The 26,867-nt window shown below is 35.7% G+C and overlaps 3 protein-coding genes across 3 annotated transcripts in view; all 3 read left to right on the top strand.

Moving 5' to 3' along the window:
• LOC103421708 (F-box/kelch-repeat protein At3g06240-like) overlaps positions 1 to 26,867 on the top strand; it is a 47,010-nt gene that overhangs the window by 10,505 nt on the left and 9,638 nt on the right. The window lies entirely within an intron of this gene.
• The window catches only part of LOC103421728 (RNA polymerase II C-terminal domain phosphatase-like 4), a 131,742-nt gene that overhangs the window by 104,106 nt on the left and 769 nt on the right, over positions 1 to 26,867 (top strand). The window lies entirely within an intron of this gene.
• On the top strand, positions 17,673 to 20,866 carry LOC103421732 (receptor-like protein 7). The gene has a single exon (XM_070805025.1). It carries the CDS (start codon positions 17,711 to 17,713, stop codon positions 20,666 to 20,668), a length of 2,958 nt encoding a protein of 985 aa, XP_070661126.1. The 5' UTR covers positions 17,673 to 17,710; the 3' UTR covers positions 20,669 to 20,866.

Below are 26,867 nucleotides of genomic sequence, written 5' to 3'. Positions count from 1 at the left end.
CATTCATGATCACATTCATTTCCCTTATTAAGCTTCCTGATTGTATGCACATATTCAATTGTAAAATCTTTCCTTGTACAGTTTGTCAACTTCTGTAAAGTCTCTGTGAAATTGTATAAATACCTTATACTGAGATCAATGGAAATTATCCCATACATTCAACCAAAACATGTGTGTGCTTTATCTTCGGTAGCACTTAAATATTTTATGGTATCTCAGAGCCCTTGACTCATCGTCCATTATTATTATTTTTTTCTCCTCATGGCTGCCGCTACCAATACTCCTCATTCTACAGATTCTTCCACCCTCCCCAATGTTTCCAATGCCATTACTCTCAAACTTGATACCACCAACTACCCTCTCTGGCTCGCTCAGATTGTACCCGTTCTCAAGAGTCGTCGTCTGATGCATTTTATTGATGGATCCTCCGAATGCCCTGCCCACTTTCTTAAGGATGATACTAGAAACCTCACCACCAATGTCAATCCTGCTTATGAGGATTGGATTCAGAAAGATCAATTGGTCCTTTCTTGGATCAATGGGTCTCTTGGCCAACAGACTCTCTCTGCCATAGCCTGTTACAAATCTGCTCGTGATGTCTGGGTTGCTTTGCAACACCAATATGCATCTCACAATCAGAGTCGCATCATCCAACTTCGTACAGCCTTCTTCCAAACCAAGCGTGGTGATTCCTCCATCACTGACTATCTGGATCGCATCCACTCTCTTGCTGACAGTCTGGCGCTTGCTGGGTCGCCAATCACTGATGCCGATCTTGTTGTTGTGATCATGTCCAATGTTGGACCCAAGTTCGAAAATACCGTCGCTGCTGCCCAAGCTCGTGAAAACCCAGTTTCTTATGTTGATTTGGAAGCCCTCCTCCTCTCTGCTGAGTTGCGTCTTGCCGATCCGACTCCTCCTATTGATCACTCCGTTCAAGCTATGGCGGCCTCCCGAAATCGCAATTCCTCTCGCGGGGGTGGTCGGTCATTCTCCGTTCGCAATGATGGTCGCTCTTCTCGCGGGGGTGGCTTCTATAGAGGCAATTCTCATACCTCTGGACCTTTTCATCGTGGTGAACGCAGTGGTGGATTCTATTGAGGTAATTCTAATCGTGGTCAGCTAGCTGCAGGTCTTTTAGGCCTCGCCCCAAATCCGCACAATGGTTACTCTTCTTCAACCTTTAGTGAGTCACGCATAAAGTGTCAAATTTGTGGTAGTCTTGGCCACATTCACTCATCAAAAGCTTTTCATGGTCGTGTAGCACTGTTAGGTGTTCGTGTTAATGGCGATGTCTGGCATTCACGCCTTGGTCATCCCTCCTCTCAAGTTTTACAATCGTTATTTTTTAGGAATAAATTGCCGTTATCTGGCAAAACCTCTATGAATAATTTTGTTTGTCACTCATGCCCTTTGGGCAAGAGTATTAAACTTCCTTTTTCTCCATCCTTGTCTGTTACATCTCGTCCTCTTGAACTCATTCATTCTGATGTGTGGAATTCTTCAAATTTATCTATTAGTGGTTATAAATACTATGTTTTATATGTTGACAATTATTCTCGTTATTCTTGGATTTTTCCAATGCGCTTAAAGTCTGAGGTTTACTCCATTTTTGTTACATTTAAGACTCTGGTTGAGAATCAATTTTCTACTAAAATTAAAATGTTTCAATCGGATGGGGGGGCGAATATACTAGTGCTCAATTTAAAGCTTTCTTGACTCAACATGGGATTCATCACCGTCTTTCATGTCCTCACCATCCGGAGCAAAATGGTTTGGCGGAGCGTAAGCATCGTCACATTGTCGATATTGGGCTTACCTTGATGGCCCAAGCATCGATGCCTCCTGCTTATTAGGCCGAGGCCATGCACACTGCGGTATACTTAATTAACCGTCTTCCTTCTAAAGTTTTGAATTATGATACTCCTTTCCACAAATTGTTTGGCAAAGAACCAGATTATACCTTTTTGAAAACTTTTGGCTGTGCATGTTTTCCATACTTGCGTCCATACAATAATAATAAATTACGTTATCGTTCTACCAAATGTGTGTTTTTAGGGTATTCTTTGAATTACCAAGGATATAGATGCTTAGACATTTCTACCAACCGAATTTTTTTGTCACGCCATGTTATTTTTGATGAGTTCAATTTTCCATTTTCTGAGCTATCCTCTAATCTTGCCTCCCGAAAGACAAGTTCGTCCTCGGATTCTGCACTCGAAATTATTGGGCCATTGCCATGTGTCCACCCCCAAACCAACAACCACATCCATACGCAACACATTTTGCCATCCACCTCTGAGTTGGTGCCTACAAATCCAACCAATCAAACATCACCCATTCCTGATTCTCCTAGACAAATGCCATCAATATCTGAACAGTCCCTCATAATCCAACTCATCTGACCCTACCACTTCCTAATCCCACTAGCCCACTACCCAATTCTTCCTCAGCCGTCCTATCCACCAACCCAGCCGCACCTCCTCATAATTCTACAACCCAATCCTCCCCTATCCCGAACCCAAATGCACCTGCTCCTCTCCAAGTTTATCACCGTAAAACCCATCATCCTACAGGCCTTGCACCCTTTCCCGTTACTGATTTAATTACACATACCAACCTATTTCTCCAAGTTCCTCAAGACAACCACCTATCCCCGCCACGTCTTCGGTAAGAGCGATGAATGCTCACCCTATGGTGACTCGGAGTAAAGCTGGTAATCTTAAGTCTAATTCCAAATGTGCTCATTATGCGGATTATTTTGTACCTACTAATACTTTCATTGAGCCTACTTGTTTCAGTCAAGCAAACAAAATTCTTGAGTGGCGTCAGGCCATGGCAGATGAATTCAATGCTCTTCAACGAGCCCGTACCTGGGTCCTTGTTCCCCGTACTCAGTCAATGAACATTTTGCCAAACAAATGGGTCTTCCGTATCAAGAGGAACTCTGATGGCTCTATTCAACGTTTCAAAGCCCGCCTTATTGCAAATGGATTCCATCAGCAGCCTGGACTCGATTATGGTGAAACCTTCAGCCCCGTGGTCAACCATTCCACCATTCGTCTCATCCTTGCACTATCCGTTCAGTTTCGGTGGCCAGTCCGTCAACTTGACGTTCAAAATGCATTTTTACATGGTTTTTTATCTGAAGAAGTCTATATGCGCCAGCCAAATGGTTTTGTGGATTCCCAATTCCCTGATCATGTTTGTAAACTTCAGCGATCTCTTTATGGCCTCAAACAAGCCCCTCGGGCGTGGGTTCAATGTTTCTCTTCGCACTTGGAAGACTTGGGTTTCACACCATCTCAGGCTGACACATCTCTTTTCATTTATCTTAATGGCTCCATACGCATTTATCTGCTTATCTATGTCGATGATATTTTGGTCATAGGGAATGATATGTCTCATATTGCTCGGTTGATTGCTGACTTAGGACGTCGCTTCGTTATGAAAGATTTAGGTCATGCTCATTATTTCCTCGGCATGGAGATTGTCCGGACATCGGATGGCTTATTTCTTTCTCAACAAAAATATGTACATGATCTTCTATTGCGTACCAAAATGGCAGCATCTAAACCTGTTTGTACCCCCGCTGTTAGCGGTCGCAGGCTCAGCCTTCAAGATGGAGACCCTCTTCCTGATCCGACATAATACCAAAGTGTTGTAGGTGTTCTCCAATACCTTACTCTCACTCGTCCTGACATTGCGTTTGCGGTCAACCAAGTCTGTCAATTTATGCATCAACCCACTTCTATCCATTGGTTGGCTGTCAAACGTATCCTACGATATTTGGTTGGTACTCCCTCTCACGGTATTACATATAAACCTGGCTCCATTATTCTCACTGCTTATTCTGATGCTAATTATGCCGGCGATCCTGATGACCAGCGTTCCATTGGTGGATATTGCATTTGTATTGGTTCAAACCTTGTCTCTTGGAGCTCCAAGAAACAAGGTGGGGTTTCCCGTTCAAGTACCGAAGCGGAGTACCGCCAGCTTGCCTACACTGGTGCTGCAATTTCATGGTTCCGTAAGCTTTTTCGTGATCTTTGCCTTCCGCTGTCTTGTCCAACAGTCCATTGTGATAATATTAGCGCCATATCCTTAGCCTCAAATCCTGTTTTTCATGCTCGTACTCGTCATGTTGAGGTGGATTATCACTTTGTTCGTGAAAAGGTAGTTCGTAACGAGCTACGAGTCCTTTATCTTTCTACCCATGATCAGATTGCTGACATCTTTACCAAGGGCCTGTCCGTTACTCGTTTTCGCTATCTCATATCCAAGCTTCCCGTGCTTCTTTGCCCCGTTAGCTTGCGGGTGTGTGATAGACAAGATGGAGGGAATCAAGCTCATCAGCCCATGAAATCATGATCACATTCATTTCCCTTATTAAGCTTCCTGATTGTATGCACATATTCAATTGTAAAATCTTTCCTTGTACAGTTTGTCAACTTCTGTAAAGTCTCTGTGAAATTGTATAAATACCTTATACTGAGATCAATGGAAATTATCCCATACATTCAACCAAAACCTGTGTGTGCTTTATCTTCGGTAGCACTTAAATCTTTTAGTCTTCGATGTGAACTAACTTTTGAATTTTTCATTAGGCTAAATAGCAATATGATTTCTGACTAGGTGGGGCAAATTTGATAGGTGATCATATGAATTTTTTATGTTGTCCCAAAATTAGGATGCCGAAGAGTGGCTACTTTTAGCTTGTATATAGAATACGGTGTCAAATTTGCTTAACAACGCAAACTCTTGATCTCTTTCCATTACAGATTGCAGCTTCTGAATGAATAGAGAGCTGCACCAATTATAAAGTCAAGAGCCCCAACTCCAATCACTATCATGCCTTGCAAGGCCTTAACAACAACATTCATCATGTAATTTTAATGAATTATGTTTTGAAACCTCACTCAGTGGGGTTTTGAATGGTAAGTTTATTGCTTAATTATTGGTAAGAAATAATTAAATGCATTAGACTAATTGTGTTTTGTCTTTTAAACATGTGGCACAATCTAGAGGGGCGTAAGCTATACAAGGGTTAGGGGGTGAGTAAAATAACTCTTAACTGACTGGCTTAAATCCTGTAAACTAGGACATCTATGGTCCGTTTGAAAATTAAAATACGGAAATGTATGATGAATGTACCTATAACGGTGTTTAATTGTCAAAAAAAAAAAAAAATTATGACAATTTTTTTTTCATTTTCAAGTTGTTAAAAAACACGTAGATGGGTGAAAAATGGGTAATGGTAAAAAAAAAGATAAACGGGGTTAAAAAGGGTAAATGGGTAAACGGGTATTAAACGGTTACGGTTAAATGGGTATGCGGTTATGAGTATGGTTAACCGTTTATAAACGGTTATGGGTATGGGTCTAACCTTTTAGGCAATTACCCAACGGGTAAACAGTTATGGGGGTATGAGTTATCGGTAAATAACCGCGGTTACCCGCCCGCTATAACCGTTGTCCATCCCTAATTGACACTAACCTAGAGCTTCACTTGAGTTCAGTTTCTCTATACATTTAAGAAGAGTAATTCGCCGATTCCCACCCTTAACCTGTACCCCATTGCCGATATTACCCATAAAGTTTTGGTTTGGCCAATTTTTTCCCTAAAATACTATGAATAGATAATTTCTCCCTAGCTTCAAATTTACCCAAATTCGATCCAAAAAGTCACATGTTGGTCGTTGAATCTCCTTTTGTGTTTGTTATATTTCCTTTCTTAATCTTATTATTGTCTTCTTTTTTTTTTTAAATTTTGAAATGTGACATTTTCAATAGAAAGTTAGATGAAGTACAGGGAAACATGGCCGTATGCGGAAATTGGCCCTTTATGTTAATTTAGTGGGAAATCATCAAAACACTCTCTTGATTTAGGGAAATAATTGAAGTCATTGAACATAAATAAATTAGAAAGTAAAAATAATTCGATTCTGATATTTCCTAGTTTGAGCTTCGTGCTCTTGCAAACAATACAACGATTCGTATCCTAATTTTTACAACTGAGAAACTTTTTAAGACATAGCCAATTCCGGAAAGGAATATGGTGAAGATGGTTGTTTCCTTTTTAGATGGTGATGTGCATGAGCGTTTATGGGGGATCAAATGCAAGAGTCTATATGTCACCCTCTGATCCCGAGCTACGTCCAGGATCAACACGCGACGTCACCACGTACTTTATCATCGAACATCTATGTTGGACTGCCTATATACCTTACAACGGGATCAAACCATTCGTAATTCACCCTTCTTTTAAGCTCTAAAATTCTCAAGGCATTAACTGGCAAGAACATAGAGTTCCAAAATCACACAAGGGAACCAATAATTGAGTATGCCTTGCTAGATTTTCGTCTACATAATGAAATCATATGTGAACAAGATTGTCATTCACCTATATCACAATATTTTCCAACACAATCCACAATCACAACAATTAAGCGATCTAACAAATCAAAGATGCACAATATTAACATTTAACTACGTTAATCAATCAAAAAAATCACATATCATTTCACCAATTTAATAAAGGAACTCACCATAATTCCCTACATGGATTCCAAGCAATAACATGATAACTCAAATTTACAAACATAATATCTGTGGAGCAAAAAATAATCATAAGGCGACACGTGGTTTTTTGGGTGAAGATGACAAATTTACCCTCGGTGCATACCGGGTCTCCTACACGTGAGCAGTGGAGAATCATCCATCAACCAAATCAGGAGTACCCAAAATAGGTAACAAGTTCAAATTTGTCTCATCCATCCTCATTCCATAACCTTCAAAACCTCCCAAAACATTTGTTTTATTATGATAATTAGCCAATTAATATATTTATACCTAATTAATATATTAAATGCTAATTGAATCACCAAGTAACACCCCAAAACACACTTAAAGGCCGGCCACACCCCATTCCCTATATATATGACCCTATTTCTTCTAAAAAGCTAAGTTTCATACTCTTGCAAAACTCCCAAAAACTCTCTAAATACTTTTCTCTCTAAATTCTAACTTTGGCATCGGAGGTTCTTCGGCCAAAGCCCTCCCAATTCATCGTGGGGGCGTGAGGCTCTTGGCCTTGACCTAAGGTGTTAATTGTTTTGTAGGTGCAATTTTGTCCAAGAAGAAGAAGGCGGAAATTTGCATCCACAATATCCACTGTGAGCAATTCTTATGCACTCAAATCTAGGTTTTCAGACTAACTTAATGGAAACAAACAAGAACTGGGATTCCGGATCACTCAACGGAATCTAACTAAAATATGGTCGTCTATCGAAATTAAGCAAGTACAACTAATCCTCACAACCCTAGGTAGAGAGTGATCACCCATCGCAATTACACTAAGCATGATCACCCCCATCATATGTACGGTCCTCAATCGCGGATATACAAGCAGAACCGAATTCTAACTCTAGGTAGTAATCACCCATCGCGGATATACCAAGCATGGTCACTCCTAGAATGCGTATGGTCCCCCATTGCGGATATACCAAACAAAACCATAGGCATAGTCTAATAGTGCAGGCAATGATCACCCATCGCAGATATACCAAGTATGATCACCCCTATTATATGTACGGTCCCCCATTGCGGGTATACCTAACAAAACTGTATCCTAACTCTAGGTAGTGATCACCCATCGCGGATATACCAAGCATGATCACTCCTAGAATGCGTATGATCCTTTATTGCGGATACACCAAGCAGAACCATAGGCATAGTCTAATTGTGCAGGCAGCGATCACTCATCACAGATATACCAAGCATGATCACTATCATATGGGTCAATTTCAACTATAAAAAATAAAGAAAATAAAATGTTTCAAATCTTGAAAAAAAGAAAAATTGAAGTTTCACATTGGTAAGAAAAAAAGTTGTCACTTTTCATCACACTAGCAATTTTTTATTTTATTTCTGTAGGTGGAGTCGTGTTTCACTTGCCGTGGTGGTGAATGAAACGCCAAAGACCCCTTCTATTTAGTATATAACTGAGGGGGTGGGTTGAGATGGTTATTTCCTTTCCTTTATTCTCAGTGAATTTTAATGAATCACGCATTGTATTAGAAGAAAAATGTTTATCTATATTGATACTATAAAAATACTAAAGAGGGTATTATTACCACTATAAGACTTCGTATTTACTATCTGCACTTGCATGTGCTCAAATATCCTATTGAATATGGTATTTGATCTCTACCCATGCATTCTGGGTTTAAAACTCTCAATTTCCAAATTATTGAAATAGTTCCAAACCCTCCTCTTCTTAATATTAATATTTTTTTTTACTATTTGCTCTTAATTAATTATCTGTTATTACTTAGCAAAATTCAAAGTTTTCATTTTACCCTTTTAAAGAATAAAGTTGTAAAAAAAAATAAAAAATTAAAACAGTAGTCTGAGGTCTAACCGGAGTCGGCGGCTCCCAATTACCTCTTTTCCCTTCTAGTCGTATGCATGGATCCACTTTTAAGGCTTGAAGTCTTGAACCAAATTACACGCCTTTCACTATCACCGCAAATATTCTCGTCATGGGATTAGTGTGAAACCATATTTTTGCTACTAATTGATTAAGGCTTATAGTCTTGAACCAAATTATACGCCTTTGACTATTACCACAAAGTGTTGGAGGTGTTTGTTATAGTTTCATTCCTGACCAATTGAGACGCAAGTTGGAGGAAGCTTCAACCAAAGGTATTTTTGTTGTATCTGTTAAAACCAATGCTTACAATATCAGTAACCGTGGAAATATCAATAAGCAAATTTGTGGAAATATCGACGGACATATTGAATATCGGTTGCTTTCTATGGAAATAATGAAAATTTAAAATGAAACATTGGGAATTCTTAAACATTGATTTGGACAAAATATGAGATTTTTTTTCAATATTTAACAGGTCTATACAAAATATCGACGATATATGTCGATTTTATCCTAAACTTAAGAGTTTCTCTGATATAAAGTGAAGTTTAGACTTCACCCCTCATCTCCATAACTTTATATGATTTTTTGGATATTTTCATGAAAATATCGAATGTATCAAAGAAAACATGTTAAACCACGATGATCCAATGACCTTTTTTTTCTTGATGATTAAAGAAAAATAAAAATATTAAACCCTAGCCTATAAAATCATGTACTTTTCCATCTCTATCTCTCATATCATTATCTAATCCTTCCCTTTTGGAGACAACTTTGCTAGGGGATGACTAGTAATGGTGGAAAGAAAATGAACAGATTGGTGAGAACAAAAAGTCACTTTGCATGATGGGCAACTATCTCCTGCGGTTCGGAGAGGACTCAACTTGACATAATACATCTTTGTAATGAAAATTGAGTGGAAACATGAAAGAGGCTATTGGAGAACAGTAACAAGAGTAATTAATGACTGATTCACTCTCAAATTGTGCTTCTGACAATGAAATATAGAATGTTTCACTTGCCGTAAAGACTATCTCCACAGCCGCCTCCTTTTGCTTCTTCCTTTACTTATTTCTGCTGAAAAGTAGCTCTCCTCATCATATTTGCATTTCTTTTTATTTCTGTAGGTTACGTGCCTTGGTGATCGAAACACCCATAAGCCCCTTCTGATTAGTATATAATTAAGGGGGGTCGGATGAATAATGGTATGGTATTTGTAACTAGCTTAGAACACCGGTGAAATTTTTACTTGTATATGTTAAGATTTTGACTTTTGATATGAGTACAGAAATTTTCAATCTTACAGTGAGATGGGTTTTTTTTTTTCTTTTGTTCAAAGGTGAACATAATAATTATTACATGCAAACGATGAATTGACTCCAAGTCTTCAAGTTTCCTTTTTTTTTCTTTTCTTGTCGAACAAGTCTTCATGTCTTCAAGTGATGGCGATGGGCTGATCTTATCAAACGATGACTTGACTTCATGTCTTCAAGTGACGGTCTGAGCAAATTATTATGTTCCCCTTATCAGCGCCCATTTCTCCACCTTCTTGACTTCTTGTATGTTTAGAATTATGATCACTATTTTTTGTAGTCCATAGCTCCCCAAGCTCATTGAAAGAAACAACTTTGTATGTACCGTCTACAAAAAAGGGACGTCGATTTCTCCACCTTTAATTATGTGAGATCCTAAGCATATTTAATTCGGACATTAAAAAAAAATAAAAACAAAAACATACATCATAATTTGAAAAAATAAGAGTTCGTTTGATAACCTAAATTTTTAGTTTTTAATTTTGAGAAATGAAGTCATTTAGTATTTCGGTTTAGTGATATTACTTTTTGATTGTAAATAAGAGATTTTAGGCTCGAATTTCGTGAATAATGAATTCATACCAATTTATTCCCCAACCCTTTTGGGAAATAATAACCACACAATTATCTCTCCTACTATACACACGTCATTATATTTAATCAATTAGTTTTATCATAAAGAAAACTAATGAAAATGGCTTGAAACTTTGAGTTTTAACGATAAGGACAAAATAAAAGGTAAAGTAAATAGTATCATGATTGACTTTTTATTGTAAAAATGTGGTTTTTCGTTAAAGTGAACAGTACCGGGAGTTTTTCGTTAAAATTCGCTTTATCATATGGTGGAACATTAACTTTCTTCAATCCAAAAGTTACATCTTGGACGCAAGAAGAAGATGGGATGAGTAGTTGTTGTTCATCAAAGAAGTACGTAATTTCGGGTTTCGATGCTATTGATGCAACCCTTGGATGATGATTGTCTGCCCTCGTTGTTCTCATGCCTTCCTATTTTGTGTGGTCACGCTTAAGCCACGTTAACATTTTATATTGTTTTTTTATATAGATAATAAGACAAAAATAAATAGTAATATAAAATGTTCTCGATTCAATAATACTTAGCATCCAATAAATTAGTAAGGAATTCATCGGTCCTTCTCTCAATAACATTGCTAAAGGAATGATGATTCTCATCATCAAGGAATTCGCCAAATTAATTTAAATTCCTTGCGGGTAACCGTGAAATTGACAGAAATGCTTTGACATAAATGTCTTCTAAACAATTTTTGTAACCCAATAATACTTAGCAAATATTATATTTACCTTCATTGGTAACAGTCAAAATATCGTCCGTAAACTATTATTTTAATTATTGGAATGGTATAATGATTTAAAAAATTAAAATACGGAAATGTATGATGAATGTACCTATAACGGTGTTTAATTGTCAAAAAAAAAAAATTATGACAATTTTTTTTTTAATTTTCAAGTTGTTAAAAAACATGTAGACGGGTGAAAAAGGGGTAATGGTAAAAAAAAAAAGAATATACGGGTTAAAAAGGATAAATGAGTATTAAACGGTTACGGTTAAATGTGTATACGGTTATGGATATGGTTAACCGTTTATAAACGGTTATGGGTATGTGTATAACCGTTTAGGCAATTACCCAACAGGAAAACGGTTATGTAGATATGAGCATAAACGGTTATGGGTAAATAACCGCGGTTATCCGCCCACCATAACCGTTGCACATCCCTAAATGACAATAACCTAGAGCTTCACTTGAGTTCAGTTTCTCTATACATTTAAGAAGAGTAATTCGCCGATTCCCACCCTTTACCTGTGCTGTACCCCATTGCCGATATTACCCACAAAGTTTTGGTTAGGCCAATTTTTTCCCTAAAATACTATGAATAGATCATTTCTCCCTAGCTTCAAATTTACCCAAATTCCATCCAAAAAGTCACATGTTGGTCATTGAATCTTCTTTTGTGTTTGTTATATTCATTTACTTCAAATATTTGATTTTTCTTTTGTCAATGTACGCATATAAATACATTTAAAATGTGTAAGTCACGCGTAGCATGCCATGATTCAAAAAATGTCTTCTGCACGTGCGTGAGCGCATGCATGAAGGCTAGTGAATCATAAACTAAACACAATAGTTTGGTTGTAGTTGGACGTGCGTGGGTGCTTGGTGAATCAAGAAACTTCATGGATATGGGATACCCAACAGTCAACACGCTTACAATATAAGTTAGGAATGAAAACTGTCGTATCGGTTGACTATACCAAAAGATTTTTTGGCATCCGAAGGATTATTCTTCCATAGAAATTTCAAAAGATGAGAAAGTTGAACTAATCAAATTTCAACAAGTTCGAAAAATCAACTATTTATATATAGGAGGATCCTGATTGATGTGTTACGTTGATTTGAAGAACGGTTTTGAAGTTATGGAGTGAGACATTCATTTAAAATTAACAAAAAAAAATTTAATAATTAGAAAAAGGGTTGTATAAATGGTGGGGTACTCGTTGACACATGACCTAAAATAGAGGAAAAATTATACAGTTTACTTTTTAAGTCTTTAAGGAACAAGAGTGGCAGGTTCCAAGTTGGAATAATGCAATTTTCATCTTAAGAGGATGTAATGCAGGTTATAAAAAAAGGTATTTCGCACGTGGATAATAATGTGATTAAATTAGTTGTCAAATGATTGTTTTTTTTTTTTTGTGAACAAATGATATTATCCACATTAAAGGGGAGGATGGTGGGCTTAGCCTCACAATGGGTTAGCAATAATGTGATTCAATCAGTTGTTTATTTTTTTTTTTTTTGAACAAACGATATTATTTACACTAAAGAAGAGGGGGCGGGCTTAGCCTCACAATGGGCTAGCAATAATATGATTCAATCAGTTGTTTATTAAATATTATTTTCTCTATTCTTAATATAAATTCAACAGAGACTGATTTTATTATGTGGATTCAGCTTCTTTATTGATTTATGAGAGGTTTCTTTGAGCATGATTTAAGATTATTCATTTACTTCAAATATTTGACTTTCTTTTGTCAATTTACGCATATAAATACAATTAAAGCGTGTAAGTCACACGTAGCATGCCGTGATTAAAAAAATGCACTCTGCACGTGCATGAAGGCTAGTGTATGGAAATTGAACATGTATAATGTAACTTTTTTTTTTCTTCCAAACTTTATAAATGGCTCAGTGTTTGTAAAATATTACAGGCAAAGTAGGGACTTTGTATCATATCTCAAAATTAAAATTTTGTTGGCATAATCTACATTTTGTTTGTGCAACCAAAAATAAGTACTGAAAATGGACAGAAAAACAATTTGTAAGACTCGAATGCATGTTGAGCATGACTAGAATATTTCTGGTGATAATCGATTGATGACTGATGGAATGAAAATGATAGAAGTTAGCATGATAAACACATAATTAAACCTACTAGCTAGCTCGACTGTTTCAATCATACGGATGCACAATAATCGACTTGACTCTATGGATAAGTGCTCTGCCTTGTTGTGATCCAAGGAATGGTTTTGCGATTAACAAGTCTGCTCCTGCAGATTCTTTTGTTTATCCAATGGTTGCATCTTGGACGTAAGAAGGAGAAGGGATAAGTAATTGTTGTCCATCAAAGGAGTACGTAATTTCGGGTTTCGATGGGGCTTTAGCCCTTTGTTACTCTGGCCGGAGGAACTCTAGATTTTTGGATGGTATTGATGTAACCCTTGTGTTGATCCTTTGTATTATTGAATTATGAATGCAATTTTTATATTTTCTAGCTTGGTAAAAAAAATCCAGTAGAGGCAGCCAAGACGCACGAGGAGGAGGGGATAAAGTGCTTTTTAGTCCTTGTAAATCTGGTCTCCATATTTAAGTTGTTTAAGTTATTATGGGGTTGAACTTGAATCTGGTGGATTCTGTTATATATCCTTTGTGTGGTGTGATATTGTTTTGTCGTGCTCTATCCAATCCATACATGCAATAAAAGTTAACGCGAGTCTCCAAAATCACCCGTGTTTTTGTAATATATTTTAGGTGAACAGTTAATTTAGTCTTTTAATTATCACCTCAGTGAAAATTAAGCTCCTAGACTATTTTTTCAAAAAAATTAGTCATTGAATTATAAAAATCTGTCAATTACATCCCTAATATTATAGTCAAAGCTACTATATTCAATTTTTCGTCAATTTAAGTCACGGTACTTGCATGTAATACACATTGAAGGGTAGATTGATAGTTTTTCATAAAGAAATAGTGTCTTTGGAGGTAAATTAGTAGTTTTTCATAAGAAATAGTGTAAGTTAACTTTAGAGATTAAATTAGACGTTAGATTCACAACCTATATGAAATGTTAAGGGTTTCTAGGCAATAAAATAACGGTATTACACTCTAAAGTGTGTCAAGTGATTTAAGTTGACGAAAATTTGGATACACCAAAGGAACTCTAGATGTTTAAGATGCTATTGATGTAACCCTTGTGTTGGTCTTTTGTATTACTGAATTATAAATGCAATTTCTATTTTTTCTTAATGTCACTTTTAGTATTTATCATGACAAGAACATGAGTGGTAATTACTAATTAGCGATACCTTATCACGTGGGACAAGGCAAATTTATCCTTAATAGCTTGACTTCAACTGAGACAATTGCATGATACCCAATGCCAATAAGTAACAATAACATTAATGGTAGACTTGTAGGTTAGCTAGAGATGTTTACTTGCAAACGACTCATATGACTTCCAAGTCTTCGAGTGATCGAGATCGGCATTTTATTGACTTCATTGTCTCCTTGTTTGGTTTTCTCTTTCATTTCTTTTTTGTCACCACTCAATGACTCATCACTCAACCCCATATTTTGTTTGCGTATGTTTTGTGAAGAATAATACTTGTGTTCACTTTTTGGAATGAGCTTATTTCTCCATTTACAAATAGTGAATCTTTATAGCATAAATTTTATAAAGGAAGTTTTAACGAAAAGTCTGCGGTACTATTCATTTTAATGAAAAACCACATTTTTACACTAAAAAATCAAACATGGTACTATTCACTTTACCCTTTATTTTGTTTTTATCGTTAAGTTTTCAAACTCTTTTTATTAGTTTTTCTTTTTATAAATGGAACATTTCAATTTTGTAAGATTTATTTGAAAATCATCTCCACAAGAAAATCATTTGAATCAGAGGTCATTTAGATCCAAATGTATCAAACAAATTAACGGTGTAAGTACCAACTAACATATTTATGACAAACTGTTGATTCATTTGTTACATTTAGATGATTAAACAATATCTAATTCGAATGATATTTATAGGGATGATTTTTAAATGAAGATTAAGAAATTGAACGATTTTGATTATGAAATTTCTACGGTTAAGATACTTTATTTGTAAGTGGGAGAATGAGCTCATCTCCCAAGGAGTACAAGTATTATCATACACTTTTTTGGATAATGTTTGTCCCCTCACTTACGATTAACGTATTTTCACTGTACGAACATCATATCAAAACTGTTTATTCTCTTTATCATAATCGTATATGCAAAAATCCTTCAATTCAGAGACCTTTTAGTCATTCATTCATTCATTCATGTCAAGCCAATCAACATTTTTAGTAACAAGTAGCATATTCATAATGAACTGTTTATTTGTTTTATGTATATGAATGGTTAAAAGATTTTCAAATTGAATAACTTTTAGCCTTTAGGTTTGCGAACGTCTTCCATTGTTCTCTTTGATCCCAAAACCGTAATTAGGATTTAGTTATGCAAGTTATTTTAGGGGTGCATGATTTATTTATTAGTTCATATTGTGAGAACTTGTTACTCAAGTGATCAACACAGTGTTTATCAATGTATTAATGACAAGAGTCTTGATAGTCTCACATTAACTACATGAGTTATATATTATGTAGTTGTACTTATTTTTATTTTAGTAGACGGATAAATGGTATTGATTTTGTCATTTATTTTTTTAATGTTATTTTGGTCTTTCTTTTTTGGAGCTTTAAAATTGGGACCACCTGACACTAAAATCATGGATCCACCACTGATAGAGGTTACACCCTTCTATAAATGATGTGTCATTCCATGAATGAATATGATCATTCAGAGAAGTCTCACAACTCTCGCGAAAAGGTAGATGAAGTCTATGAAAGGATGATTCATTACTTCAGACAAAATTGGTACTACCACATAGTAATCAATAATCTTACGACATTAAAATTAAGGGGTTTTTGAACTTTAATCCTTGAAGAAGAAGATTAAAATTCAATAAAAACCTGGTGTTAGATTGGATATTGATTTTAGTCCTCTAATGTGTACTTAATTCAAATTCATATTACATTTTTTTTAATATTTAATAGATATCTTATTTAATGTCATTACATTACATTAAAATTGAAATTTATTATTATACATATTTTAATTCATTAATTTTATTTTACTTCATCTAATTAGTGTACCTAAACGTTCGTATCATAATATATTTTACAAAATTAGTGTACCGAAATGTCCGTACATAAATATATTGTAGTGAATTAGTGACACATAAGAAAATATGCAAAAACATAAGTGTACCAAAAAAATTTCATACCTAAATATATGATGCTAAACTAGTGTACCAAAATGTTGGTACCTAAATGTATTATACTAAACTAGTGTACCGAAATGTCCGTACCTAAATATATTATACTAACCTAGTGTACCGAAATGTTCATACCTAAATATATTGTAATGAATTAGTGGTACATAAGAAAATATGGAAAAATATAAGTGTACCGAAATGTTCATATCTAAATACATTGTAATGAATTAGTGGCACATAAGAAAATATGGAAAAACATAAGTGTACCAAAAAATCTCTACAAAAATATTTTCTTATATAATATACTTACCATAATGAGAATTATAAATTATAAATAAAACGGAGAGACATTGAATATTACATATGCTAACATTAAATAGAGTCTAGAAACTAAAATCAAATTTTAATCTTGTATAAGACATTTTTCTCAGTTTTATCTTATTTAAGGATTAAAATCTAGTTTTCTATAAAATGAATCATGTTACATCCTGCAATATATAATTAATATTGTGCGCATCCAAAAATATGTGTAAGTGCTGGATAGGATAGTAGCTAGCTTCGAAAGACTTCCATTGATTCGTCGGCCTGTCACTTTGAATGCATGGTTAGCTTTACAAGAACGTTTATGTTGATGATCAGTGGCTTATAATCTGGTTCACGAGACCTCATGCCCATGATTAGTGGAACAAAAACTACTCTGTTTGTGAAAGAGATAGTAGCCTCGGTGACATTTTTATTAGTAGGAGTGACAACTAATTGTTTGTTATGTGTGCAAAGCTCGAGAAAATAAAACACTAACCTTAAATTAAAAACTAAATTAATTAATATTCACGTACTATGAATAAATTGTGTGTATACATAGTAAATCCTACTACATGGACGAACTTCAACTCAAGTAATTAACATGAGATAAATAAGTGTAACGATAAATAAATTGAGTTAAGGAGTATATATACACATAATTAGAACCTGTATTAAAAAGATAAATAAGCGTTGCGATGAGTCACATATGCAAACGACGACTTGACTTCAAGTCTTCAAGTGATAGTGATCACCTGATTTTATCTGCTCAAAGTACTACGTTCACATTCTTTAAGATCAAACGAGCGTACAGATAAAACTAAACAATCGAGTTTGCAATTATTACATGCAAACGATGACTGACTTCCAAGTCTTCAATTGATCGAGACATCAATTCACCACCCACTCATCGATCGACTCATACTTTATTTATTTATTTATGCTTTGCATGAGTTGTGTCTATAAAAGGAGTTAACTTCTCCACTCTTAATTATCCGAGAGCCATAAAACAATATTTCCTATAACCAGAAAAACACACTGCCACGAAAATGGATTCTTTGTTGTCCAAGTTTACCTGTTTGCATTGTCTTCTTTTGCTATTACTCAATGCTACTCACTGTTTTTCATTTGTGCAGACTCAGACACGGACACTTTGCCACGCTGACGAGCATTCCTTCTTGTTACAATTCAAGGAAAGCTTTACGATAGACAAGTCAGCTTCTGGATCTCCTTTTGCTTATCCGAAGGTTGCATCTTGGGCTCGAGAAGGAGATCAGAATCAGAGTAACTGTTGTTCGTGGGATGGTGTTGAGTGCCATGCGAAGTCTGGCCGTGTCATTGGCCTTGACCTCAAGAGCAGCTGTCTCTATGGTTCTATCAATTCCAACAGCACCCTCTTCCGACTTGTTCACTTGCAGATGCTTGACCTATCAGATAACAACTTCAATTCATCTGAAATACCATCGAGATTAGGCCATGACCTTTCGAGTCTATCCTATCTCAACCTTTCAAGGTCTGCATTTTCTGGCCAAATTCCATCTGAAATTTCAAAGCTATCCAAACTGTCTACCCTTGTTCTGTCTAACAATAATGGTTTGGAGCTTAGGAAGTCCATCATGAGAATCCTAGTCCAAAACTTGACCAGCATAAAACAACTTCATCTTAGTGATGTAGGCATATACTCCACTGTGCCTGATATCTTGGTCAACGCATCTTCTCTCACATCTCTCAATCTAAGCTACTGTGGGTTGTATAGGGAATTCCCAGTAGGCATTTTCCACCTACCAAACCTAGAGGAGCTTAGATTGTACTCGAACACAGACCTAAATGGTTATTTTCCTACTTTTAACAGGACCAATTCCTTCAAAACATTGGATGTTTCACAGACAAATTTCTCTGGTGAACTTCCTAGTTCTATCGGAAACCTTCATTCCTTAAATTACTTTGATATCTCATATTGTGGTTTTGATTCCCATGTTCCATCTTCATTCGGAAACCTTACCCAGCTCAGTTTCCTTAAGATGGCTTCATTTCATGACGTTTCCGCAGGCCAATTCTTAGTTCCTGATTCCTTGTCTTGTTTTGGAAAATTAACCAAGCTCAACCACTTGGGTCTTTCGAATATTAACTTACAGGGGAATTTCCCACGTTTTGTGGCTAACCTGACCCAACTTGCAGTTCTAGACTTGCTTAACAATTCAATAACTGGTGAAATCCCATCTTGGCTCGCATTAGAGTCGACCCAATTAACTATTATGCGGCTCACCCTCAACGATTTGCAAGGAGCAATTCCTAAATCGCTTTTCCACCTCAGAAATCTTGAACGTCTTGGCCTTTCCAATAATAATTTGAGTGGATTAGTTGAGTTTGACCAGTTTTCCAACCTCAAAAAGTTGAAGGTACTTGGTTTAGGGTACAACAAGTTATCCGTGCGTGTCAAATCTGGTTCGAGTGCTACTCTTCCAAAGTTCGAATATCTAGAGTTGGCTGAATGCAACTTGACAGAGTTTCCAGAATTTTTGAAAAATCAATACGAATTGGAATCCCTAGGCCTTTCTGGTAACAACATTCATGGCCAAATACCAAAATGGCTATGGAATGCAACTAGAGAAACTCTGCTCAATCTCGACCTCTCTTCGAACTTCTTAACAGGCTTTGAGGAAAATCCAATCACTCTTCCATGGAAAAATCTGCAACTTTTTACTCTTAATGATAATCAATTACAAGGGTCATTGCCAATTCCACCACAATCTATCACGTTTTACAGTGTCAACAACAATAATTATAGTGGAGAAGTTTCACCATTGTTCTGCGACTTGAATTATCTTCAAGTTCTTGATTTGGGCAACAACAGCCTGAGTGGCATGCTTCCACGGTGTTTGGGGAAGTCCAGTACCTTGGAAATATTGATCTTGATGTTTAATTCTTTTAACGGTGATATTCCTCCATTTTGTGCTAACAAAAATAGTTTGAAATTGGTTGGGTTGGGTTACAATCGGTTACAGGGGAAGCTACCAAGATCAATGGTCGACTGCACTCGGTTAGAGTTTCTTAACATTGGCAACAATCAGATCAGTGACATCTTCCCTTCTTGGTTAGGGGTACTTCCAGTATTGAGGGGTCTCATTTTGCGGTCGAATGCATTTCATGGGATAATTGGGAAGCCTCCAACTAATCATGAGTTCCCAAACTTGTGCATCATTGATTTATCCAACAATCTGTTTTCAGGTATGTTGCCTTCTAAGTACATGGAGAACTGGAATTTCATGAAATATGTTGTTGCAAACGAGGGAAGCCGGTACTTTTTAGTCCCATCGAACGACAGCACAAATAAATATGGAAATTACTATGAATTTTCATACAAGTTGATAATTCCTGTAAAAGGTGTTAAGTTGACATATGATAAGACCCCCTATGTTCTGAGACTCATAGATTTCTCAAGTAATAGATTTGAAGGAGAGATTCCAGCAAGTATCATTGGGAGTCTAAGAGCACTTCATTTTCTAAACCTCTCCAACAACGCTCTCTCTGGCCACATCCCTTCATCTCTAGGGAACTTGACTGCTCTTGAATCGTTGGATCTCTCTCAAAACAAGCTCTCAGGAAGGATCCCCGGTAGCTTGGCACAACTTACTTTCCTTGAGTATTTCAGCGTGTCGCATAACCACCTTTGGGGGCCAATACCACTTGGCCAACAATTTGGTACATTCCTAGAAGATTCATACCAAGGAAACTCAGGTTTGTGTGGAAAGCTTTTGTCCAAGAAATGCAAGGGTTCTGAAAGCTCGAGGCTGCCGCCACCATCAAGCTTTGAAGAAGATGAAGAGGCTGGATTTACATTTGAGTTTGACTGGTACGTAGTTTTGCCAGGAGTTGTTAGCGGACTAGTAGTGGGAGTGGTTGCTGGAAACACGTTGGCAGACAAGAAGCTTGAATGGTTTGTGGAGACATTCAGGAGGAGGAGGAAGTCAACAACTGCACGAGCGACGAGGGGACGCCGAACTTAGCTTGATGTGTCTAGCGGCTAGAGAAATGTTTGGGCCTTCAAGGCCAACGTCATGTTTTTTATGATTTCTGGTGCTTCAACATTTGTTATGTTGTATTGCAATAATGGGGCTCTATAAGTTTGCTTTGTATAACATTTCTACTTGAGATCAAATTCAGCGTTTTCAACTAAGTAGTTGGAATTACGTTTCCCGTTTCCATTTGCTTCTAGGTCAAAACTGGCAAAAGTGCCTCACTTCGCTGCAGGTTTTAAATTCATAGTTTATAGCAAATATGAGTCATTTCCCAAAAAAAGAGAGAAAGTTTGAAAAACAGTACAAAATAATCGATTGATACTCAAAAGCTACCAACAGCTTAACTGCATTCACAAACACATATATTTATCATTATACACATAATAAATACTTCTGAAAATTCCATAAAATCACAAATCAACCCATTCATTTCTAAATATTTCAAAAATTAACAAAACAGCTAAACCAACATGGTAAAATCAATCTTTAAGTTGCATTACATTTTAGTTACTTTACATCAAGAGCATATGTGCAATCAAAATGGGAGATTTCTAAGTTACAGTTATATACATTTTCCCACATTGATTAGTCGTTCATTCTGCACCTGCATTTTACTAATTCTACGTTACACAAAATCATTGAATTGGAATGAAACTAATGAGATTAAATTGAACAAAACCTAACTCAATTGAAGCTATTCTCTGAAAATCTTCCGAAGGCAAACTGCTTAGAAACATATATCATAATCTTCAGTTGAGAAAGTCAGTTTGTTTTATGGGTTTTCACTATTTTCAAAATCAATATCAAATTGTGTAAGGAAGAGAAAAGAATTTACCTTTGGGAAAGTCTGAACGGTTGCGGCGGTTGGTAGAATTGAAGAGAATTTAGCAGATGAGGCGACGAGGAAGACAGGGAGAGTAGAGGCAAGCAGCACGGTGAGAAAAACGATGTGGGACTGGGAAGTATCTAGAGAAACGGTGGGTCGACAAATTGAAGGGGCAGAGAAGATTTCGTCCACCAAGCGGGAGAGAGTGCGACCCCTAAGCAATTGGCCATTTTGGCCATTTCACTATGCAGCAAAAAAATAACACTGAAAAATAATAGTGAAACATGGGCTTTTCTGTCCTTTCGCTGTACTTAAGAACAGTGTTTTTCTTATTGAGCTTTAGTATAGATAACTAGCAACGGTGCCCGCGCGATGCTGCGGGAATACAAATTGACTTTCTAGCAATGTATAAATTTGAGTTAGTATCAACGTAACATTAATTATTCTAAACAAAATTACCATAGTGAAGGACAGAATTTTATTTGCTATAGAAAAATTGTAGTTTTGATACCTTACAAAGGTAACTTGTTTAAAATGATTGATTGGATAGAACTATTGTACCACCTAGAGGAAAGAAAAAACAATGAGTTACTGAGATATTCTTATACACAAAAAGAAAACACTTGAAACTGAATGAACAAAATATTCAAACATGGAAAGCACATCATGAGGGATAATCTATCGTTTTTGGCCAAGTGAGGAATGATATCTTGAATACCGAGAGAGAAAAAAGTAGTTCAACATTATTTTATGATACCCGTTGGGTTAGTCTTGTATTTCACTTTATTTATACAATCGACTACTGATATGATTACAACCCTGCCAATATCACCCCTAGTATTGGGTGTCCATCTAATTTAACTTAAATTTCTTCTTCAATCTTGGATATACATAATGCTACAGTTCAAGTTTTACCAGACAAAAAAATTGTGAGTCTAAATGGGTTTTATAAATAGATGATAAAACTGCAACTCAGTTGAATCGAAGACAATGAAAATTGAATATTATTTACCATGAACTGACATGCAAATTTAAATGCAAGAATGCAAATGAAGAGAATTCGCTTCATCGTGTTCAACAAGGAAATAAATAGCAATGAAAACAAATTACGGGCAAAATCTATACGATATGTTACAAACCATGATATAAATTATTGCATCAAAGTTGTATCCTAAAAGAAAATTCATACTTCTATATGAACCCAATGTATGATTTTTGTATGTACCTTGGTGGATTCATTCTCTGGATGAGTTTCTCATACTCATCATCCATGTTATGTGAAAAGCTCATTCTAACTTCTACAGCAAGTCACCAAAAAAAAAGAAAAATAAAATTAGACAAGAGGTTGAGAGAATAAAAAGGAATCAATTGGTATAGGATTTGGATGAATGATGTTAATTTGTTTATATAAGTGATTTGGCTGTGTACCAGAAGCTTCTTAAGCTCAAGTTACAAATTTTATGCACATTATAGATATCTAGATTATGGAGAGTGGTAGCATACCTTATAATTTTTGCAAGCTGGACATGTCCATTGTGAACAGCAATATAATTTTTTTTCTAAGGCATTGGAAAAAGTATATTTAAACTTGTAATCAGTTAAACTGTAATTATATGATAGAAAACCATACGGTACAAAGATTGAAAAAAAAAAAAAAGAAGCTGAACACAATTAGTCTTGAAAAAGACTTGTTAGTCAAGAATGGTTAATAACAGAAAATACAAATCACCGATGGAATAATGAGGAAACATAAGAGCAGCCAAACTCGTATAGCATTAGGGTGAACTATGGTAATTTGTTGATATAACTGATCTACATCATTATATCTGTTGGGTTTTCAGCAGAGAAAAAGATTTATTTTGCTTTTTCCAAATGGAGTCTATGTTAAATGAAGTATCATTGGTCGTTAAATTGTTGGTATTATACGGTGTATAAGCTGGAATAATTAGTTTGGACAACTAACTGGAAAGGTGCTTAAAAAATGTATTGAACACACTGAAACAATTCTGATTGAGAAATTTATAACATGTACTAACTAATTGAAACAAATTGTTTGATTGTTTAGCTGCCACCATTGTTAACTAAATGATATGCATCATATTTCTATTGAACTGTTGTTTTCCTGTTTATATAACTCATATTAACATGTGGTAGATAAGTTAAAAAATGTAAGTAACCACATTGTGTAAGAGCATTTTCTTTTGTGTTGGATATAAAATTGAAAATAGTGCGTTAATTTAATAAAAAAAACAACAGATACAACAGTATTGTAATATGTGTTTTTTGAGTAAGAATTTCTGTTTTCATGTGTGGAGGATTTTGGTACACAATGGGAAGATTTTCTATGTCAACTTTACTGAACACAAAGTATTTAACCAAGAACTAATCTGTATTTGTGGAGGCATGTCCATGTATTTAACTGTAGTAAAAAATGAAGATCTATTTATACCGAACTTGATGAAATATGGTAATAAGCTAACCTTTGGAGGACCTGTAGTTGTTTAATACTGGTGTGACCTTGTGCCAACACAAAAAAACTTAAAAGATAAAAAATATAATAAAAAAGCGAGGGGCAAAACAACCATTCGACTGTACAAATGTGAAAACAGCATGGGAAACAAAGGAAAGCGAGGGGCAAATGGGTCCGGCCACTGGTCATCAATAGTACTCAAAACTGAGTTTTAGTATACAGGATGATGATACATGTAAGTCCTAAATCGATTAAAAAAAAAACTCTACATGAGGTCAACCCTATCCCTCTCTTAATACTCTTCTATCTTCCCTTTGTTTTCCTCCCCCAGTTCTAAATCATTCTTCCACCGTTGGCATCTCGATTTTATCTCACCTTAACATTTTATATCCAACCTGCAACCGAGCTCTCTTCAAATTGTATTTAAAATAATGAAGTGCTTGCATAAGAACGGTGCAAAAAGGAATAATGCAATCCAATTGCAAATCGGTCCAATAAAAAATTCAAACCAAAAAAAACTCCTCATCTCTCTCATCATACAAAAATTCCCAAATCCAACAGAATTCTTGATCACAACACATAACATAAACTAATAAAACATTACTCAAATAACGATTTAATTTTTAAAATTTAAAATTAAAGAGAACTAAATACAGATATTTGGAAGAAGAAAAAAAAATGGAATGATTCCATACGTAAATCTCACCCTCAACAATTTTAAAACGCAATCATCCCAGTGCAAACAGAAGGTGAAAATGTTGTCCCAGCACAAACACAACCTGCAAAACAAACAAACCAACACACAAAAAAAACCAAATGATCAATGATAAAATTTAGAAACCCTACCACACAAAATCGTAAGAACAACATAAAAATTACCAATAAAAGTTAGCAAAAAACACACACTGTCTGACAATAAATGTCTTAACGCCAATGATGGCCTCAAACCCAAACAAAATCCCAAATCAGTTAAAAAAAATTAGTGAAAATGAACTGAACCCATTCCTCTATCATATTCTTTTCATCTGTTTTCCTATCCCAAATCTCTCTTCCATGCTTTCTCTGCCGCTTTCCCCTCACCCTCAATCCCATTTTCTTCCAAGTCTATAATAAAAACCACATGCATAAACACGCTAGAAATTTGCCAAAACCCAAAACATAGCCTAACTAAAAATCTCACCGATTAAAAGTTTCACCCAAAAAAACACTCTATCTCTTTGATCAAACGAAAACTCCAAAAGCAATTCAATGATTGATAACAACACATAACAGAATCTGACCAAGATTTTCCTCAAGGGATATCCCAGAATTTAAATTCACTCTAAACCCATTTCCTAATTCTCTTAATTAAAGGCAACCCAGAAACAAAATAATGAAAAAAATTGAAAAAATTATTCTCAGTATCCAAACAAGTCAAAAGCCCAGAACCAAAAAAAACAAAAAAACAGAATACCTTTACGGGTTTGGAGCTCTTTTCTTATAATTGTTACAGTATTGGTGTTGCGCCTCAATTCGTGGTGTTTCCGTCGGTATAAATCGAAGATGGGGCTGCTGGTTTGGGTGAAGAAGAACAGGAGGAGGATCTGAGCCTACAAACAGAATCACAAAAAGCAAACATAAACACAAAACCCATCTTCAAATCTAAAACCACAAAAATAAATAAATAAATAAAAAATAAAACACCCACACTGAGAAAGCCGTAAAACTCACCAGGAAACGCCAACTTTTCTGGGTAAAAAATTGAATCAGATCTAATTGCACCGTTGTCGATAATTCCTGAGAGAAAGATGGAAGGTTGGAGGGCGAGAAAAATCGGCGTTTTGAAGACAGAAAGCTAGAGTTGGAAATAGCAGAAACCGAGAATGGCGAGAGAGAGAAAGAGAGAGAGAGAGAGAAGCGAAAGCAGAGAAGAAGTCGAAAGGAGATCCAGCGATGATCGACACGTGCATCCAATGGGCAAAACCGTAATCTCACTGTACAAAGCGGGCCACAAAGGAGGAAAGCAAGGATAAACCGAGGGGTTAAACAGTCATCACACTGGTCATCCACAGTCACCAGGCCGGTTGAGTTTTAGTATATATGATAACTAGCAACGGTGCCCGCACGATGCTGCGGGTTTAAAACTGTATAAAATATGTAGAAAGTTATAAATACACACGATATGCAATACTATTTACATATATGTTGAAATCTATTTACAACTACATGGATTGGCGGTTCTATCACCATTGTTAATATTCATATATTTTACAAATTGATGTCCCAACTGTCTTTAACTAAAAGAAAAGATAAAAGTTTCTTTCTTACCGAAATCTACCAATTTGAATCAAATCTACCAAAGAAGCATAGATTGTAGCATGCCTTGTCATTTCTGCAAACTGGACACTTGTAATAGCAATAGTGATATAATTTCTTCCAAGCCATCGGAAGAACCAAATTTTGAACAGAACTTGCTCCCCCCCTCCTCTGACCAAATAAAAAAAGTCATGTTTGTCTTTTAGAACCACTAATCACATGACACTCCAATCATAAGACACAAAACCATATAGAACAGAAATTAGAGAAAATGAAACTGAACACATTAACTCTTGACAAAAACTTATTACCCATTCTTAAAATCATCGAAAATACGAATCACCAATGAAGAAATGAGGAAACAAATCAGTAACCTAACTTATATAGCATTAGGATGAACCATGTGTAAGTACCACTTTATGTCTCCATGATGGCAAAAAGTTACACTTTCTTTGTGTGCTAATCTATTGTTGGTGGCCATCTTGTAGGAATTGGAGGATAATCTTGCTAAAAGAGATGTGAGATAGGTGAACAAGTTTTTTCAGAGCCACTAAAACATGACTATTTCCTTTAGCTTCATATATTTAATGTGGATT

This window comes from Malus domestica, chromosome 09 (genome assembly GCF_042453785.1).
Source record: "Malus domestica chromosome 09, GDT2T_hap1".
Lineage (NCBI taxonomy): Eukaryota > Viridiplantae > Streptophyta > Magnoliopsida > Rosales > Rosaceae > Malus > Malus domestica.
The sequence above is the reverse complement of the archived record's forward strand: the minus strand, read 5'-3'. Positions and strand labels throughout refer to the sequence as shown.

Excerpts from the sequence above, each read along its gene's own strand:
- LOC103421732 (XM_070805025.1), top strand. The coding sequence starts at position 17,711 with ATGGATTCTTTGTTGTCCAAGTTTACCTGTTTGCATTGTCTTCTTTTG.